At 38.4% G+C, this 21,561-nt stretch overlaps 1 protein-coding gene across 1 annotated transcript; it reads right to left on the bottom strand.

Moving 5' to 3' along the window:
* Positions 1–489: 489 nt before the first annotated feature.
* On the bottom strand, positions 490–5,759 carry fam83b (family with sequence similarity 83 member B). Its single transcript, XM_053333192.1, has 4 exons — positions 5,304–5,759; positions 3,835–3,999; positions 2,858–2,982; positions 490–2,518 (listed from the first exon to the last, which is right to left on the bottom strand). Exons 1-4 carry the CDS (start codon positions 5,751–5,753, stop codon positions 490–492), a joined length of 2,769 nt encoding a protein of 922 aa, XP_053189167.1. The 5' UTR covers positions 5,754–5,759.
* Between the last annotated feature and the right edge of the window lie 15,802 nt (positions 5,760–21,561).

Genomic DNA, 21,561 nt, shown 5'->3' with positions numbered 1-21,561 from the left:
TTGATCAAACCCATTGCACCTAGTAAAAGGTGATTACTGATGTTTATAAATAGAAAATAAAAAGAGGAATGTGTCTGAAAACAAAATTATTCCAACTTTATGGGAAACCGTGTAGTAACAGCGCTTTGGGATGTGTGTACACCTACATTCATGGCAATAAAATGCTTACATGTGTGACATTTTGACACTGCTACTGCTTCGTGCATCTACACTTGTTGACAGGATGCAAATTTATGGCTTCATCTTGACCCCTGTAGAGGAAGACATATACAAGGTCTGCAGCATGTATTCATGTTAAACATATTTTCCTTTCAATAGATAGTATTCATCAGTATGTAAACAGTGTTTGCTAAAAACATTTTTCAAGATAAACACAATGGTAAAGACCAACTATACAAATATAAACATTAGAAGTCAGATGTGCATTATTATTAAGAGACCATGTGTAGACAACATGATGTTTTATGCATTGCGCTAAAGCATTTGTCACTACTTGTTTTTGTGTATGAGATTTCCCACCCTCTGAAAGAATTTCTCTAGTTTATTTTCATGGTGCCCTCTCGCAGCACGGGTGAGATTATCTTCAATGGCTGTTTCACCTTCAGGAAGGTTTTTGGTTTTCTCCTGAGACCTGAAGCTGTGTGTATAGCGAAGAGGGTGTTTCTTTTCAAATGAGCATAAAGACTCATATCTGTTGTATAGGCTATTCTCAGCTCCTCTGTCTTTGCTCCAGCTTCCTTCGTCATGTCCAGGTCTTGCACTTTTATCTGCAGCAGCAGACTTACTCTGTGAGATTAGTTTGGAGTGAGACATCTGCGGTGGATGTTGGTACTCCTCAGTTCTGAATCTAGGTTTTGAATACTTCAGATCATCTACTAACTGATTACGTTCCGAGTGAGACCTTACTGAGCTGGTTGTACTTTGGTGATGTCTACCTCCTCTATCTGATATCTTCTGCTCATCCTCGGCTGTTATTGTGTCTGTACTGCACTCTGATGTTACACTTGGTGTTTCCATGGTTCTAATTGAATCCTGTTTTTTCTCTGGTATGTTCAATAAAGATTTTATTTTCTTGGAACTCTTCTTTAAAAAATGCTGAGAGCCCATGCTATTGGATTTAACCGTCAAATCCCTGTTATTCACATCCAGAATGGCTTCAGACACAGTCCTGGCTGGTGACTCCTGCCATTTGGTAGTGGGGTCCTTCGTGTCCTTAATGCTCTTGACATCATAATGAGAGACAGACCTCTGATCTTCCTTCAGATTTAAACCATATACGCCATTCTGTGCATTGATCCCCGCTCCGCTTCTATTAACCTGCAACCTTGCGAAAGCTCCATACATGTGACTTGAGGATTCATGAGTGTATTCAGAGTTTGATCTTGGATCTGCCACACTGTGCCTTTTGTGCCAGTTGTCTGTCATGATGTCAGGGTTTTCAATCATCTGCCCACCTTTAGCTCTGCCTAGGCTGGTGTATACAGAGTGGTAAGGGTTTCTCCCTGGACCATAGTTTGTATTATTCCAAGAGTCATCCAATATCTGCAAACTTTGTCTTTTCAACATGAATTCGTCATTATTCCTCCTACTCTCAGCTGCTGAAGTTGGATTCCACTGCATTGATGAGTAGTGTGCAGTAGTGTTTGGTGCTGCTGAGCCGTGAACACCTGTGGACATGTTATTTATGTGTCTATTTGGCTCAATTTGCTCTGGTATGGTGGACCTGAAAACAAGAGAAGACCTCATTCTTCCCTGCATGAAACTACTACCTTTGTCCTGTGGTTCAAACTGGTCTAAATAATCAGAAGAGTCTCCAAATGGGACATCTTGATTTTTGAGGTAAGACTCGATCCTCAATGTGCGCATGAATGACTTGGAGGTATTTTCCAGCGTTGGCATGTTCTGCTGCAGGCATAGAAGCTGTTCGTCATTGCCATTGTAAGATTGACGCATGTTTTGACCTCTGTAGATTGGTGGCACTTGTAAATAATTGTCTTTGGGATAGTTGTTTATCCCATTTCCCATATCTCTAGAGATATTCCAGTTGCTTGCTCTGGATCTGATGTCCTGTGGGATACCTCCATCTTGTCTCTCTCCAGCATAGCTGTGCCTTTTCAAGAAGTTTGTCATCTCTGCAGACTGGAAGTGGGGCATCTGGTTTTGAACACCAATCCCATTTTCAACTACGGGCCCAAATTCATTAACTTCTTCAAAGAGTCTCTCTTCAAGGTCTCTTGTGCCTAGCCTCCTCTCACAGGTCTTTCGATAGACTGTGTCCAGCGTGTGCCTCAACTGGTCCCTCCGCTCGATTTTTTGGGCAGAGTGAGATGCACGTTTTGGCAAAATCTGACATCCATGTGGCCCATTGAATGGGAACAAATCATCCGGGGTGCACAGTTCAGCTGGCACAGTTGAGCGGGCATAGAGAGTTCGAAACTCCTCATCGTAGGACCTCACCAGATGGCCTGTAATGACCTGCACCATGCTCAGATTGATCTTTTCAAATGACCAAGTGAAGCTGTGAACAAACAAGATAACAAGAAAATGTATTCATTCAATGTGGAGGAAACACTCTTGAAAAATGTCCTTGACATGACATCTGCTTTGTTTGTGTTCCTGTTGATACAAAGAACAACAATTCAGTCCAGGTGTGAGAGTGATATATTACAATGAAATTCACTGTGCATTTGTGCTATTCACTATGAAATGCCTTGAATATTTTTCCACATTCACTAACAAAGGTAAGTTACAGACTGCTTCTTAAGACCTGATAAGAACAGGTGACAACAATTACGCTTTATGAGTACTTTAGTGTACATTTCCATGATCACAACCACAATATCACAGCTTTATTTACCTGTACGAGCCATAGATTGCTGTGTGGCAGTCGACCAAAAGAAACTTCTGCTCGACTGCACCATGAAATTTAGCTCCTGATCGACAGAGGTAATCCTGACCTCTCACAATCCGCACCCTAACGTTCTGTGGTCAGAGTAATGAAAAGAATATGTCAGAAAGGATAGCCACAGTAAAATGTTACAGCCTAAGGTAATACGATTGTCAATCATCAAATAAACATCTGAAAGAGAACATATGGACTGTGCAGATGAACAAGATTCTGAACTTTGAAATATATTTAATTTGTTGAGTCCCTGAGTTGTTCTTGGCATGTAATATCCATGCCATGGGAATTTTAAGGGTGTGTTTAAATCTTTAGTGTCTCCTGCTCAGATAAATTATAAGGACTACACCCAAAAACAGGAGAAACCAGGTTTTGACTTCAGGCATTTCTCTAATAATGAGGCTCTATTATGATAAATATGGCTGACAACGCATGTTTTTATGCATCTGATGAGGATTATAAAGATGCAGTAGTCAATTGATATCCCCTCAACTGCCCCTCCCCCCCCCACACACAATTTAAAGTAGGCCCAAGAGTTTGATATTTTCAACTCTTAGATGAGAAGATTAATATCACTCTTATGTCCTGTGTTAGTTGGTTAGCGTAAAGACTGGGAACAGTGGGTAAATGGCAAGTTTTGTTTTTTTAACATTTTGACAAAGACAGGGTAGGTGTGTTAAGCTAACTGTCTCCCGGCTTTAGCTTCTTATTTAGCACACAGACATGACAGTGATATGTCATCTTACTCTTTGAAATAAAAGCTAATAACTTATATGGTATCCCTTCAAAATGATTGTTTTAGATTGTCAGAATCTTGTTATGCTTTGGGTGCAACCACATCAAATAATCATCACAAACTGCAAACTACATTAACACAAATACATTAACTGTAATGTATTTCTCATTTGTATGTTTTAAATCATTGAACTTACCCTGAGCTGTTGAATTTTTATATCTTGATTTTCAACCATTGTGAGGAAACTTTTCAAATGAGAATCAGCCAGAAGCACATAGACTGCAACTCCTCGTATGGAGGCCTCAACAGTTTCTTTGAATATGTCCACATCAGTGAACCTGTCCATCACAATGGCAATGACCTTTGAGAAAAAAGTGAATAAAATATGATCAGTTCAATGTGCAATAGTGGGTAGTGCATTGAACCAGTTTACACCTGTCAAACTTCTGAATGACTGCTATAAGTGCACACTCACAGTCCACATGGACAGAGGTGGCTTAAAACCTCTGAGTGATACCAGCAAGGAAAATAGAGTTGTTAATGTAAAGATGAGGAAGAATGCAGGGAGAGAAGCCAATGTGACTTTATAGAGATCAATACAGAGAAATGGTGAATAAACATTATTGCATCTATAATTAACACATCATGTATTGATTCCATATCCATTTCTGTCACCTATTGGAGCATTTTGAGTATTTGAGGATCAGGCTAAAGCCTTTTCTCTCTGCTCTTTAATTTCACTTTAAGTTCAGTGATCCAGCTATTAAAATCAATCAAGATACTGAGAGCAATATCATACTGTGTTCCAGTAGCATGTAACAAGCTCTTTAATGAACTCATGTTTGATTATATTACATGTTGAGTAGACTCATTTCGTCCCCTCTTTCAATTTCCTATCGAGATTTGTCTTAAGATGATGTTGATCCCTCAAATGACCTGTGGTAGGGGTTAATCATACATGGAATATTAACAAAGCCAAAAGCATGTATGTTTAAATAAATATCATTTTGCCATCCAAAACTGCTGTTTTGGCAGAGATAAGACATCACAGCTGTTGTCTCCTATGGCATAATTTTCCTCATTTATTTGAACTGGTTGTAATTATGGGGAGCAGAGAGAATGGTGTCATTAGCCTTTTGTGAGCTGTGGAAAGAGATGGAGATGTTTTTTTCTGTTTTTCAGTCAGTCTTGTGGTGTGTGTGCTGGCTGAATTAAGAGCTGGTGCAACAGTAACATAATTGTAACAAGACAGCAGAATACAAGTTACTAACCGCAACTTTGAGCTATGACGCTAGTTTATGACTCATCATGGCACAATATGAGAAATAAATGAGGCATTATTATTGTATAAAGCTCTGTAATGCAGGGCTTTTCATGGGAAGAGAGTATGGTTCCCACACTTTCTCCCGATGATGGTAAGTTGCAAAACCTGATTGATAAAAGCAGGTATTCCTTTCAACTGAACAGAGAGAGCAACAAAGGTCTATGAAAAACTGCCTTGAGGAGGAAAGGTTCTTGCAACATACTCTACAGGACCACAGTTCACAAATTAAAGTCAGTAGAGAAACAATGTGTCTGAACCAATTTATTCTGAAGCAAATCTATCTGAACACCACATAATAGGCCTGTTTTTTCTCTTGCCTAGCGCATTGTAGTGTTTATTACCTGTCTTGCATCCTGAATATGCTTCCGTATCACCTCTTTGATCGTGGCGTTGTTTTGTCTTGGTGGATGAAAGAGGAGATCTATATTTGTCTGCAATTGGTCATGCATGACCTCTGGCCACCCTAAATCTAAATCTGGCGTGTCCACATCCGAGTGCATGGGCCAGTACGTCCCTGAGGATGATTGGCTGTCTGGTGGGCCATTGATTTCTTCTGTTTGAGTTTGAGGTGGGAGCAGTTCTGCATTTGTGGAGATGAAGAGAAGTTCTTCTTCAGAGAGGAAGCTTCCGATGCGTTCTCCCTTGAGGAACTCATGGTAACTGTCTCTGCCGTTATTAACCAGGCGATCAATCGCCAGGCGATATGACTCCTTGTAGTGGGGTTGGATATAATCCTCAGGTTTAAACTCTCCCCTCAAGGAAGACAGTGAGGAAAACTGTGGAGACTCCATTGCTCCAGACTGTTACAGCTGGACCTAGTTTAAAATCAATGAGAAAACGTATTATTATTAAGACACGATGGACAACTGGCTCTTGTCACAGTGATATGTAATGTAGCACATGGAAAAGTACAATTGTGAACCATAATGCTTGAAGAAATAGAACGAGGCTTCTTTTAATAGTAAGTAAAAAGTGTTCATGCTTTTATCTTTCTTATTGCCTAAGGTTTTCAAATTATCTCAAAGCTGCACCATGTAAAACATTTTATCAAATGTTCAGATACTCAAACATTTTTTTGTGTTTTACAGCACAATGTGTGATCTAAACTTCCTTCTGGCATTTTCTCATTGACTAGAGGGGTATTTCAGAAATCAGTACACAGACTGCCAATTGATAACATCTAAACCTTTAATGGTTTCTGATGTTTTTACGATAAAGACTTTGGGAGGAGGCTTACATTTCTGAGGAACAAAGCAGGAATCAATGGCTGATTAATGAATAGTTGAGTAGGATTTCCTGAATAGCCCTTTCACAGATTATTGATATTTTACTTGAGAACAGACTTCTAATTAATATGTTAAGGAACCAGTGGTTCACGTTTGGATATCTGTGAATATACACTTTCTTAATGTATTGGCCCATGTTAATTATGAATGAGCTGATACATGTCACTAAATCTAAATAAATCAACTTGTTTGTTATGAAGTTATTAAGGAACAACTTGTTAACTAGCAGTTTGGTCAGTTTTTTACTTTTTTTTTTAGTAGTTAAACTGGACAATGTGTACCTTTGTAAAGGTTCCTTGGTTTGTTTACATTAGGATTGCTTATACAACAGTAATGTAAAGGCTTATATGTTGTCCATTATGTTGAGTTCAAAAAACACAGCAATGTATGCTTATTTTCATTTATAACACTATCTTTAAGTGTATTATACATTATTGAATTATATGCAGTTCTACCTGTTATTAGGGTTAAAAAAAAATATTCAACAAGCCACATCATGAAAACTGACTCATCATATTCAAAATGCGGGACCTGTTCAAATGAGGCAATTAAAAAATGACTAGTGGTGCATGCCCAAAGGGGAAGAGATATTATTCCACCTGTAATGCACCTCTAAGTTCAGGTGAGGTCATGCCTTTAGTTAGTGATTCAGTATTTGTCGGAGTATAACTCAGAGTTCAGTGAAGCTTTTAACATGAGCCTATCAAGGAATCCTTCCATGCTTATCCTAGCTCTCATCCAATTAATGCTGACTTGCAATACTTTTGGGGGACTTTGAAACAGACAAAGAGAAGTAATGAGGATGCAGCGTCTCGATTCCTTTATTGCCAACATCAAAAGCTAAATGTATATCAGACTAAGATTAGATACGTCTAATGAGAAAGAAGAAATTGAATCCTTTTTTGAGCAATTCAGAAAACAACAGCACAGGCTTTAAAAAATCCTGTCACTATTTTTATGTTAAACATCTTAATTCAAGAGTTAACTCCAGACATTTAGGAAATTCTATATTTAGGATCTTCAAACCAAGTCCCCAAATTCCTGAAAATAAGATTTTAAAGATAAGATTAAACATTTCACAGTAGGCATTGTTTTGTCATGTCTGATACTGAGCAGTGACCTGAGACTCTGTCTATATGGAGTGGAAAAGCATGTTTACTCTGGGGTTTTATAGCACTGTAAAACTATACAAGAAAACAAAGCAAGAGACAGACAGTAAACATTTTATGTTTCTGAAGGTTTTTCACTGCCAGTGTTATACAGGAAATGTAACTTTCCCAAAAATGAATCACCAGTATTGCCAAGCACTCCTTTTGTTTTTGCTTTTATTTTTCAGATTCTGTCACAGGCTAAACTGTCATTTTGTTTATCAGTATATGCCACATTCACCTATGGCATTCATAAGTTTATACTGTACTAGTTATGTGTACTGACTGCTGTTATGCCTATACAATTGTATTTTTAACAACAGTTTTAAGATAGTTAAAGATCATTTGAAGTCAGCACCGACTCTGCTGTGTCTTATATAGATTTGTCCAAATATGAAGAAAACATGAAGCAGCTGTTGTTGTAGTATATTTAAAGCTAACCTACACTGCAAATCATAACCTCTACAAACAGCATATTGACTTATACCTTTTATCACAAACCTCCCACCGTTCAGGGAATTCATTTGAAACCGAAGCATTTGATATTCCCTCTAACGAACAGAGCTGCTTGTTATTGTTGGAGCATAGCAAGTCAGACACAACACCATCATCTTACAACAACTAGAACTTACATTAAGAGTGTGAACTTTGTGAAAATCCTCTTGACTGCTGCTAGAAAAATCCCACTTAGGTTTATGTATATTCAGCTTATGTTGAATGTCTGAGGGAGCTGCAGTCTACCAGCTGCATGAAACAAAGACAAGGTGGTGTCTGAGCATGATAAGCAAGGGTGTGGATTCCAGTTTTGACATGCAAAATGCTCTGGTTCAAAACTTGCTCACAGGCAGTCATAAACCTGTTTGAGACATTTAGCCACTCCCCTCCTCTCCAGAGGAGCAAAGTGCACATTGACGAAAAACAAGATAATGACAGACATAAAGACGCTTTCATCAATGACAACGCCAGGGTTAGAGGGACTGCACCTCATCAAATTGTTCTTTCCTCTACTGTGAAATTTACACAAACAGAGACAACAATGTATGATTTTCCTTTAGTGTTTATGTGCTTTTTATTTCTTTCACTCAATCAGGGGACAAACAAGGTTTTCAAGACCATTTAAAATGACAGATTTGAGTCGCATGCAGTATCTTTTTCAAATATATAATGATCAGACCTGAAATGTGGCTGAAATATCAGGGTGGAGCTATCCAAACTGTGGTGAGACATAGCTGTTCTTGTGTCATACGGGTGGATACAAGCACTTCTGGTCTTCCTGAGAACTAGCAAAGCTCAGTATGTGGGTTTCAGTTTAGTGAGTGTTGTTTCCTTTTCTTTATTATTCAAGAAAAATCTGGCTCATTGCGTAACAGCTACATTCCTGGGTAAAAGCTGCTGTCACCAGAGCTGAACAAGTATATTCCCCTCAGGATTAAGTACACGAAAAAGATCATTGTGACCTTGTTCAATGGCAGTTATGTCTTCATACACCAAAATATATATATTTTATAATATAAATAAATCTTCAAAATGTGTTTTATGCTACAGTATCTTGTGTTGCTGGGGTTTTGTTGTTGTTGTTGTTGTTGTTGTTGTTGTTTTTTACTCACATTCACAAACTTACTTGAAGTACATTGCTTTTGAACATATTTGTGTTTCATATGTTTTAAGCTTTTCCTTTCAGTTTTTCCTTTTGTAACAATTTTAATATTTTCTGTTTTTCATTGTGTTTAAAACTTTATATTCTTATAGTGAACATTTCAACTGCTGACACTGTGCAGACTGCACACATTTACACATACCACTGTAAAGCCTGTACCCTTTCCACAAAAGCAACATTTACATCTTATCAGTGGTCAGTGGCTTTTCAGTACTATTCATATACAAGACATACAATTTTCACCTTCAACTTTAATTGTTGCTTCTTTGTTAGATTTCCTTCTCATTCAATCAGAAACCAAATAAGATTAACTAGAAAAATTAAACTGAAATATTGGCTCTGTATAAGAAGCTTATCTGAACTGATGAAAAAATACCATCGCTGCAGGATGAATGTAAAAATGAAGATATCAAGACATTTTTATGAATAACTACATGGATTTTACTGGGGGCAATTTGGTCTTGCTCAAGGTAGAATTGTTTCGACAAATTAAATAATAAAAAGAAATGTGAATTTTAGAACAGCACACCGGTGATAAATTATTCAGTGTATAGCTTCTGGGTTTGACTTTTATAGTTTTTTTAATATGTAATCCCTGTATGTGTGTGTCTTTCGAATATTGTCTCTTGCGTTGCAGATGATCGTGCTTGAAAAGTAGAACAGTGTGTTTTTTGTCAGACAGCAAGACTCCCTATAAGACATCAGTGTTAAAAAGAGGAATGTTCCAGGTAGATAACGTCCTTGTGGTGAGTTAGAGCTCATCCAGTTTCAGTGAATCTCTAGAATCAGCCCCAGAGCACTTCTCAGCTCAGTCAAGGTTTGTATGTCAACTATCTAGAGGCACTAAATAACATTTGGCTAATTGACACCAGTCCTCCCACTGGCTGTAACACACACACACACACACACACACACACACACACAAACACACACACACACTGACCTCATCACTAAATGGACATGCAAATACACACTGACCAGGAGCTTTTCACACACTTTCCCTGTTGCAGCTCCAAACTGTGAAAGTGCCCAAACTGTGAGTCTAATAATGAGGAATATTTGAGCCTTCAACAGAGAAAAATTATTCACAAAAGGCCATCATGTTTTTAATTTAGCTACACATTAATATGTCAGGGGAGCTTGATTAGTGTTTTCCAAACAGTCTGCTCGACAGAGTCACTGTGAATCATATTTGTTAAAAGACTAAGAGATTATCAATTCACTTTTTTACTTTTGTGCATATGTTGTTCTTGTTTTAATCAATAATTAAATCTATCTATAGCAAGTTACCTTCATTGAAGGAATATCAGCAATATAGTAAAGGTGATTTCTTCTTTTCCGGCCCATTCGTTTGTATCATACTTATATCACAGACAGGAAATGAAATTACCATTGTCATATTATGATGATCATAGAAGAGCAGTTAAATAAGATGGAATTAGTTTTCACAAGTAGATATTTGCTATGATCTAATTGAAGTACTTGATATTGATCCTCTATCTTCCAAGGTTCTCATTTTAATTACAAGGATTCAATCCTGATATTCTTTCATACACTGCATGATATGTAACATGGATATGTAGACACTCTGTTCCTTTAAGAAGACTGAAACACCTCCACAGTACTTCACCTGAAAGAGCTACAGAACAAGATATGTGCCCCATTGTTTGTTGTTTCGCGGCGCCTTGAATTTGGGTGTGTAGATTCAGTAAAATATGCATTAAGTCATAGGGCGTTTCTTCCTAAAGCAGACCTTGTTGTGAGTCACCTTTTATGACACCCAAGCATTGCTCGGGGCAGTCGTCTTGATATCAGTTCCTTAGGCTGTTCATGGCTCCTGCTGGCAAGTCTGAGCAAGTGACACGCTGGTGTGTTGCTGTGCAGTGTTTTTTATCAGCTAAACACAGAACTGGCACTTTGATAAACATCAGCATGGCCCTGATCATGAGTAAACTCAAATTACAGGAGTGACTGATCAATCTCAAAGGCATAGCATAGTTTTGTATTCAAGCTCTTTTTTGTTTTAGACTGTAAAACCTATTCAAAATAATTTATACCTATATTATTCAACACTATATTCTAGATGCTAATAAATAATACCTTGTTCAGATAAAAGGTGATTATTAAGGTTTATCTGTAAATGCTGCTAAATCTGATTTTCTTCACTGAAACCTGCATTTAAACACAGGAAGGAATGTTGTTTAACCAGTTTATTACAGATGGCTAATAACACCATGTGCAGTTTGTAAAAGGTGGAGGATTTTAGTCTGTTGAACAGGATAGTAATAATCCATCAGCAAGCAGTGGAATTCTACTGTCAGACTTGTGGACGACAGTATACTTGCATGCAGCGTCTATGCAGGGCTCATATGGATTAACTGCTTGGTAAATAAACTTACATTCACTACATGCTTCCTTGTTCCCTGCGTCTCCTGTGGTAGCTCGTGACTGGCATAAAAAAGTGTAATCAATTGAGGTTGTAAATGGCATCCTCACTGAATGTTTTTTTCCAAATACCAGGGATGTATTATCTCCTCCATTCCTGATTGCTATCGAGTGGACCATGTAAAAAAAAAAAAAAACACCTCACACAAGCCCAGAGGCATCCAGTGGGCTCTCTTCACCCAGCCAGAAGATCTTGATTAAGTTGATAACCTTGCTATCCTCTCCACAAATCACACCCAACTTCAGGAGAAGAAGTATAGGACTGACAAAATTGCCAAACAGATGTACTTGAACAGTAACGCCTCCAAAACCCAAGTGATATGCATGAATTCAACAACATATGTAATCACTGTGGATAGTACAATATTGGAAAGTGTCCTGAGTAAAGACAATGCATGCAGCAAAGACATCAACATAAGACTTTGAAAAGCTCAAAAGGGAGCCGATACCTTAACCCTGAGCTGTTCTGTCTCTTTTCCCACTAATTCTGTGGCTGTGATGAGGCCTACCACTGGTAACTGTTGCTGTGCTTTTGTAAAGTTAAGTCCCTTAGATAAAACACCCTTCTATGGCCTTAAATCTATAAGCTCCCTGTCTGACAAGTTTTTCACATACATGTCATTGATTTCTTGCTTTGGTGAGCTGTCATCCATTTGTCTTTGAGTTTGTTCCTCTGTGCTCGTTATTTTGCTGGCCAATGACTGTACAGCTTGGGTTTTGTTTGTTTTTTTGTGCTTGGGGGAATGCCTGCTGCTCGGTCATGCTGATGGAGTGTGAGCATGTTTGCATATGAGCATATGAGCATAAGCAACAGGATGCTGACTGCAGTTCAATTAATAAAGCAAATCTCAAGTTTGCAAGGCCCTGATTAAAGTACACATTGCTGACATGGATCACCTTCTTCTTGTCTTGCAGTCATCTTAACAAAAGATAAACTAATTGCTGCTGTTATTAGTTCCCAGAGTTGTAAAATTCTGTATCATGGTATTATGAACCACTGTGCAGTGTTTTGACGCTTGATAATCCTATGCACCTGTTACTCAAACCGTCCTCCTGGGTCATATTTAAATGTCTCATCTGTTTTTGGTGTAAACACTCTCTTAAAGGAACACTCTCTTCAAAGGTCAAAAAAAGTGACAGATGTAGTTGTGCGAGGAATGAAACCTAAAGGGGGGGGGGGGGGGGGGGCGTGCTTGTTAGATTGGCAGGTTTAGAAAAACAAAAATTGTCAGATGCAGCTACATTATGACAGGGTCAGACAGGGTTTCAAACAGTTTTAAAATGATCTGACAAACTCTCAGTTTGGAGTGAGTACATACATAAATAAATGTGAATACTCCAAAATGGTACTGAAGCCCCAACTGCCCCCAGATCCTAGCCCCTTCCATCCAGATGACTTGACCAACCATTAGCTTTCCATATAACACTGACTATTTGGTTTGTTATAATGTGTGACCAAGACAGACTGGCAGAGGTCCTCATGGAGCATCTTCCTCCATCAAACATAGATCCACACAGCTGCTTTGCTTTAGTGATCACCAAACATTGTCCAATAAGAATATTAGAGTTTATTTGGAGATAGATAAAAAAAAAACATCACATATTGTAAAATATTTCTCATTACCATGTTGTGCTGTTCTCTCCTGCTGGGCCCTGGGCATGTATAATATATTTAAAAGTGGATAGTTGCCTAATTATACTCGATGCCAAATAATCATCTATCAGCATAAACTACTAAACAAAAAATAAATTACTGTGGTGTAAATATTTTTCTGTAAAAACACACTACCAGCTCCTGAAGCTAGAATCAAAAGAAAACCGCGAGCACCAGGTCAATTTTGACTGTTGGACATTTAAGCAGGGAGTAGGTGAACAATTAATTAAATCAAATACAACAAGTAGCTTTTGTCCCCTTTTGTATTTATTAAATACTAAACATCTGTCTTGATTTATCTAAGAAGGTGCATGTTATCACCCAGGCAGCTTGTACACATGCCTGACACACTGTGCAAACTTGACATCATCTGTAAAAAATGTGCAAGCTGATCTACTAACAATGTAATGAATATGCAATATGGGGCGTTTTAACTCCAGTGTGCAAAATACAGAGAGGAGAAAATTTCAAATATGTAATGTAGCACATGCATTGTGATTTATCAAACTCGAAGGTAATTTTGCAAACGGTAACTGTGTCTATAAATAATACATTTGAAGGGCACACAGAAGACTGCTGTTGCTGTAGAGAGCAGGAGACAGAGGCACAATGACTGAATATGCACAGGACGGATTTTTTTTCCACCTGTGTTAATATTTTTGTAGTGAAATATTTATAGTTTCACTAACAACATTGACTGATCGTCACAAATACTCTCCCATATAGTGTATTTTCTGGTAATATTGTTTGCTAATACTCAATGTATTTGTTAACCTCTTCCAGCTAGAACCTCTAATTCCATGGGATCAAATTTCATTTTGCGCTTGCAGGCTTTCTACTTGTCCAACATGCAAACCCCTCATTTAAATACTGCTGTCTCTACCCTGTTGCACCTGTTTTCATTTACTCAGTTATTCTTGGTAGGTCACCAGCAAAACGACGCTAAACACGCAATCTAGTACCCTTTATTTGGGACCAAATAAATCAGGCCCTATGTGTTTAATTATTATAAACTTCCAGGTGTGGCACTTTGACTTTATTTTATCTAGAAGGAGAGAAAGAGAAAGAAACAAAGAACATTACATACATAATGGACAAGAATAGGAGAAGTGTAAAATTATTATTAAAATATTGATAGCTCAGGAGTAATGCTATGACTCATCTATCCCATTTGTACCATGAACTCCATGAACCATGTGACTCCAAAAGCTTAAGCAGTGTTGGGTTATGCACTTCACTGTCACGGTAACAGTTAAATGATTACTTTTTTTCAAGAATGACAACAAAAAAATCAAATCCTAATTACATTACAACAGTTCCTAGTCCCAGTAATACTCTGTTACTTTGACAATTGGGGGCTTGTTTGCCATCTTACCTGTGGTGGAGGCTTGATATCAGTTTGGTCTCTGTATGTTCATTGGACAAAGCTGTTCAGTACATACTAGTTTGATGGGGGCTGGATGTGTGAGGAGACAATTAGCTGCTGCCAAAAGAGGAGCAATGAAACTCCATTCAACTCCAGTTTTTTATTTTGTTCGTCTGTTTTTTTGTTTTTTTTTTGCATGTTGGATCTGTCATTACCAGCTCAAAAGGTATGATTCCTCCCTTGGGTTCAAGAAATGCCATGTTCAGATCCTGGACTAGCCCCCCATTTGTCCTGACTGACTAAAAACCATGAAAAATAATGGGAGGCAACACAAGAAGTAAAAGCAAGAAAATCAGAACTTATTTGAATTAACCCAAACAAAATGTCTGAAATGCAATGACAAGTTGCAGTCAGTAAATCAGTAGTGTTAGTGTGTTTGCATGATTGTCAAAATAGTGAGTGATGTGTTGTAGGGTGAAAGAAAAAGCTTCTCTCTCATAGAACTTGTGAAATGTGCTCTTATAGCACTGGGAACACTAATGTTCTCAACAGCTAACGACCCATGCTGGGCATCTGCAACACAAGGTAAGACTACATTCAAGAATCAGCTCATTTATCTCAGAGTATATGTTAAAACTGTAGGCCAGCTGCTTGTTTAATATCTTTTCTTTTTCTACTCATATTAAATACAGATGACATAACAGGGTCATGGAGACTTATTTAAAGGCACGGTTAATAGTGCTGGGTGTGTTGGGCAGTGTAATAAAAAGTAAAGTACTTAATATTAATAATTACCTTTGCTGTTAAATAATTAATGAGGGAATGTGATTACTTTTTAAATGCTTACAGGTTGTTTTCAAATAATTAAAAGTAAAATACACTGTTCCAGAAATACATGAATCTTCAAATTCATGTTTTGAACCCAAATTTTATCTGAAACAATCAATTGGACAATGTGAAAAAAACATGAAAAAACCATAGCAACATGTGACATTTGTGGACATGCTCAAACAATCTGACGTCATCACAAGGATGAAGTAGAGGAACCTAGTGAGGACCAAACTGTGAGAGATGGTTGAAACCCTGGCTTTTGTGTTGCAGTGGGTATTTTATATGTATTTACATATGATAACCTTTTTTTTGTAACTTTGACCATGTTTAACAAGGACATCGAACAATGTAACAGTAAAAAAATAAGAGATTTTTTATTTATTTAAATAAAACAAGTATGTGATATGTGATTGTGTTTTTTATGTAAAGCCTGTGAGAGAGAGCTGAAGTGTTGGGTCACATTTTATAAATGAGGTAGTTTGTATACAGGGGGTGCCCCTGACGGTGAAGCTGCTAATCCTGATGTATGTGGGACTGAATGTTCACAAAATAGGGACATTACAGCAATGTGCTTTTGACCAACAGTTTGTCCTTGAGTGGCTGTTTTAGAGGATTTGTCCTATAAACACACAATGTTCAATGACATATGTGAAGAAGGAAAGACTTCTCTGCCTTACTGAACTTAAGCTAAACTGGGGTGTATACTCATGTGACATGGCTTACATCTGACTGACACCTACAGTACTGTCCATTATGTATTATGTATTTCTTGAACAAGAGACTTTGGGAAATGTCTGGAATTACTTAGAACCAAATCTATTGCTCATCACCTCTTCATTGTGAAAGTTCAGCATGTAATAAGTACAGTACAGTGGAAATAATTAAATCAAACCGGTTTCTAATTTCCTTTGTGTGCATAATTTATGACAGAATTAAGATTCAATAACTGATTGTTCATCTTAATATCCTTTTTGGAAAATGGATCATGAATCTTCATATTAATTAGTGAAAACCCAACAACAGTATCCACTCTTTAAGGGCCAATCAAGAGAGCTACAAATGTACACAAATGCTGAAATTGTACGTTGTATAAAGATACTTTTGTCCATACCTCTTGTTATATTTTATTGTTGTTAATAAAATTTCTACTGACTGATAAAAACACAAGGTAATGAATACTGCCCTTCTTAAAGGTAACCAATATAGATATTAACAGAATTATATATGAATTAATGCTCTGCTACCTTCAGCAGGGACACTGTAAGAGCCAGACATTAGTGTTTTGTCCCTGCTTTTCTGATTTCTGCATTTATTTAGCACTGATTATGTGACAGGTACAATGAAAAGCCAAAGACAAAAATACATTCTTACACTTTAACAGCCATAAGCATAGAGTTAACGTTTCAAGCATGGTCTCCACAATTACAGTAAATAAAACATGCTTTTGGTTTTGTATTTGTGTTTAAAGAGAGGAATGTATGTTTTTATATATATAATTTGTGTCATTTCTTAGGATCAAATGAGATACTATTGATATTTTGGACATCTGTTTTGATGAAATGATCTACTGTATAGTGACCCAGTAAAATCCTTTGATTGAATGCTGGATTGGTGAAGGTCAGGGATAATGCAGTAGACTGTCTCCTGCGATCAACACTGGCAGGAGATTTGCAGTCTTAATGTGTCACACTGCCTTCCATGTTGAAGTGCTGTAGGGAGTCAGGATAATACAGTACATCTCAAGCAAGAGCCAATGAAATGAATGAGGGATCATCTTTAGCATCGATTTCTGTCTTTTTCTTGGTAGAGGGTTTTATGCTAACAAGAAGCATAAGCTTCTTAATTTGTATTATTTTACTATTGCATTTTAAACAAGGAATGTAATTTACAATGGCCTGTATGTAAAGGAATAGTTTGACTGAGAGAAGATCAAACCCACTGTTGTTTTTGTACAGTAGCCTAAACTTAATGCTGGAGCCAGAAGGCAGTTAGCCTGGCTTAGCATAAAGACCTGAAGTCTCTGTGTCTCTGATCAAAGCTAAGAAAATACACCTATCAGCACCTCTAATGCTCACTGTTTAACATGTTATTATCTGCTTAATTTGTACAAAAACTTAAAAATGGTTTAAACTGTTACTAGACGGGTTCCACTGGTTGCCTAGCAACTCCACTGTGATTAAAGTTTCCAGGACATGGTCATTAGTGTGTCAGACTCCCAGACCGCTTCTTGAAATCTATGGCATGCCTAATGGATCAGATTGCCCTTTTCACACCCAATCAATGTTCTCTCTCTGTTCCCCTCTCCTTCTATTTAGCCTCACATAATTTTTAAAAGCCAACCCTAACCCTAACCTTAACCCCAACCTATTCAAAAATAGGTGAAAGAGTGAGGGGAAAAGTAAAGGACAAGCATGAAAGCAAAACTAATCAGAAACCAAAACAACTTTATTTGGTGTGTATGTCATAGTGTTGACACTGAAAGTCTCACTATGTTAGAAAATAAGAGAGAGACAGTAGCCGATTACCTCACAGCAGGTGACATTGGCAGATTTGATGGTGTCTCTGGGAAGGGAATAGTCCTAATGAAACAGCTGGTGGCAGGGGCGTGCCTTTAAAGGTGCTGGTAGGCACATTTCATTACCTTTGGACATCACCAAGCTAGCTGTTACCCCCTGCTTCCAGTCTTTATGCTAAAGTAAGCTAATTGGCTGTTGCCTCTAGCTTTACAGTATATTGAGCAAACTGATCTGATGTTTTCATCTAACTATCAGCAAGTGAATGAAAGCATTTTCCAAAAATGTTTAACCCTTCCTTAGTGAGAGGTGACAGATTTGAATAATAATGATAATAACAATAAAAATGGGATGTTGAGGTAATGGCAAATGTCAATTCTTGTGGGACTCTAAATTATCCTTGGCCAGCAACCCAGAGGTGGGTTCACCTACACCAGAGCGCAGGCTCATGGGGAGACTGCAGGGGTCAGGTCAACTGGGTCCACCCCAGAAGTATAATTATAATGTACACTTTTGTTGTTGTTTGTTGTTACTAGAAGGATTTGTGCATATGTGGGAGACACAGAAGTAGAAGGAATTTCCACCTGACCTGGATCTGCAGAACACTGACAAGCACTTATATCTATTTATAAGTGTATTATGTCCACCTGTATTCATCATGTATTGCAATTCAATTCATAAGTCTTGCATGTCATGTCTTGGTGCTCTGTCAGAGAGCAGTTGGATCAACATTATGGTCCCATTTAACACTGTTGGTAGTGCCAGTGGACTGTATTTTATCCAGAGGTGTAATATCCTTCTGGGGGAGATGTGGAAAATTCATAGCCTTGCTAAACCCATGCTCTCTTTCCAGCGAAATTCCAATTTGCTCAGAAAGTTAGCATGGCCACCAAGACAAAATTTTCGCCTGAGATAGGGAACCAATCACAGAACGGGGAGGCAGGCTCCAGGCGATGATGACCGTAGAGTGACTCTGTTTACATCCAGCATGGCGGCCATGAAGGTGCAGCAACTGTTGGAAGCAGCAGTAGATTGTGTGCTAAATAAACGGGAAGGCAAGTTCATGATTTTTCCTTCATAAAAAGGATGTGTCCGTTCGGCTCTCTAAAGGCTCTGAATAGGTAATTGTGTATCGTTGATATGATTGGCTGTTGTTTGTCCAGAAGCATATAGAAGCATTTGATCGACATTCGTTGATCCCGCCTCAAATACGAGGAAATGAACGGCTCCCTGCCAGACCCTACCTCAATTATGGTAGGGTCTAGCGTTACCCAGGCTAGAAAATTCATGTGCTTCCATACAAACTCATACAAACTAGAAAATGTCATTACTTTTTAAAATCCCCTCTGTGAAATACTGGTTTCATCTGCAACAGCCTGACCACAGCTCCATTAATTTTACTATGAGACAGAATCCACTTAAGAGAGAAGAACTCTTTTAAAAAATCATGTCAGCAGTTACCTGGGGTTGCACAGCATCTCCACCATTTCACTAGAATTATTCTGTTAAACTATTCCAGGGAGATGAAACTCAACTCTGACCAAAGCTCAAGTGTTATTCATAATTCAATTGAAAATTCTAGTTCTTTCTCACACAGACAGAGCCCTCAACTGGACTGTATTGGCCTGATTTACCCAAAGATCCCAAATAGTGGGTATTAAATTGCATGCATAGTACAATAGATTGCATTTCGTTTGCGTGCGTTTTGCGGGTGATCTACTAAGAATAAAAATAAAATACAAACAGGTGCAACAGGGTGGAGACAGCAGTATGTAAATGAGGGTTTTGTGTGTCTTAATGGAGAGTTTGGACGAGCAGAAAGCTGCAAGCACAAAATGAAATGTGATCAGGTTCTAGTGGAAGAGGTTAACAAATATATTGGATTATAACAAAAACAAATATTACCAGAAACAACCCACATATGGGAGAGTCTTTGTGACAAAGTCAATGCTGTTAGTAAAACCAAAAATATTCCACTCCAAAACAAAGGTGGAAAAAATCTGTCCTGTGCGTATTCATCATTCATCAACAGTCACTGTACCTCCGTCTCCTCCTCTCCAGTGACAGTAGTCATATGTGAGCAGTGAGCAGCCAGTTAATACCTGCCCTTCAAAGGTATTATTTATAGATGCTGTTTCCATCCTGTTTGGTAAATCACAATGTGTGTGCTAAATAACACCTTTGCTTTTTCTCCTTCCTGTATTTTGCACACTGGGGTTAAAACACCCCACATTACATTTTCATTAAGGCAAACGTACTAAATGGACAGCGTGTATTATCTTACACAGTTGAAAGACGCAAACCTCAGTGCGCTGCGTTAGTAGATCAGCACATTTTTTAAGGGTGATGTCATGTGCACACGTTTTTACACACGTAGACTTTTATTAAATCAGGCCCTATGGGTAATATTCTCCTTTCATAGCCCACTGCAATTTGAATGTGCATTGCCAGTCAATTAAGAAGTGCCTAAAGGGACCATTTTGTGTGATGTCTCACTCTGTTACTCTGCTACAAGTGGACCATAGCTTGATATTTGCAGCAAAGATGAGTTCAGCGCTTCATCTGGCCCTGCACTGCCAGGTGCCTCAGCTGAGACTCTCGGAGCGGCTTCATCCAACGACGACAATCTCTCATCTGTCTGTCTCAGCAACTTTGCTGACCTTTGGAATTCCGCTGCCAACTCCAGTTCACCACGACTTCCGGAGGGTTAGGACTATGGAGACTCAGCATGTTGCACCCTCTCAGACGGCGGGTGGCTTTATTCAGCTGCAGGATGTGCTAGCCGAAAAAGCTCAGCACTGTGTACTCATGAACACCATATACAGTAGGTGCGATGTGGGGAGAAAGAAATACATCCCGCTCAACATAACAACACTCAAGAGCAGATCTGTGTCCCTCTGCGCTCTGTGGTACAGTTATTTATCGCACCAGCCACTGCAGCGCGTCTCCCCAGGAAATAATGAGGTGATGAGCAGAGTTATGTCCTCATACAAGAGTAATGCTGTGCACTAACACATTTACCAGAGTGAGGACACCTCATGTCTGTTTAGTGTCAGCACTCTACCGCACCTGCCCTGAGAGAGCAATAGGTACTGTGTGGCTTTCAACTCCCTGACATCTGCATTGGGGGAGAGTCTCACATTTGCACAATATCTGGTGGAAAAAAGGGGCCGTTTATGTAGCAGCTGTTTCCTCCTTTCATGTGCTTTAGTGACAGACTTCTATACGCCCACCCCCTCATTAAAATGAAACACAGAAATCTATGTTTTGTTTAAATCTGTAATATATAGCATATTTTTTATTAGATTTCAGAATAAACATATAGGATAAATGTTTTATTCTTATGGAGAAAACGATTCCTGTCTCCCAGATACAAAAGAAAAGACTATGTTGTTACTGTTTTGCTATTGCATTGAGTGTGGGACTGTGGGAATCCAGGTGGTCCAGTGTATTAGTAGTAGGTGTAAAGTGAGCTAGAAGAAACAGGTGTGTCAGTGGGAGGTGCTCAAGAAATAAAATGGGAGTCTGTGGTGCGGTAGCCCTTCTTGTCTTACTTGTCCTGTCTGACAAGAGATGAAAAGCTTGTTTAACACAGTTACCCAATACAGTAGTTATGTGTAGCCCTGTCTAAAACCATTCAGACTACAGTGCATAAAATCAGTAACACAGCATATAAATAGTTGTATAAAAACCCAAAAG

The sequence above is a fragment of the Scomber japonicus genome, chromosome 14, assembly GCF_027409825.1.
Source record: "Scomber japonicus isolate fScoJap1 chromosome 14, fScoJap1.pri, whole genome shotgun sequence".
In the NCBI taxonomy this organism is placed as follows: domain Eukaryota; kingdom Metazoa; phylum Chordata; class Actinopteri; order Scombriformes; family Scombridae; genus Scomber; species Scomber japonicus.
This window is presented reverse-complemented; position numbering and strand designations above follow the sequence as displayed.

Bases quoted from the DNA above. Each gene is read 5' to 3' on its own strand.
- fam83b (XM_053333192.1), bottom strand. From the start codon at position 5,753: ATGGAGTCTCCACAGTTTTCCTCACTGTCTTCCTTGAGGGGAGAGTTT. The intron at 4,000-5,303 runs GTAATAAACACT...TTTTTCTCAAAG, and splicing joins ATATTCAGGATGCAAGACAG to GTCATTGCCATTGTGATGGA. The intron at 2,983-3,834 runs GTAAGTTCAATG...CTCTGACCACAG, and splicing joins TAAAAATTCAACAGCTCAGG to AACGTTAGGGTGCGGATTGT.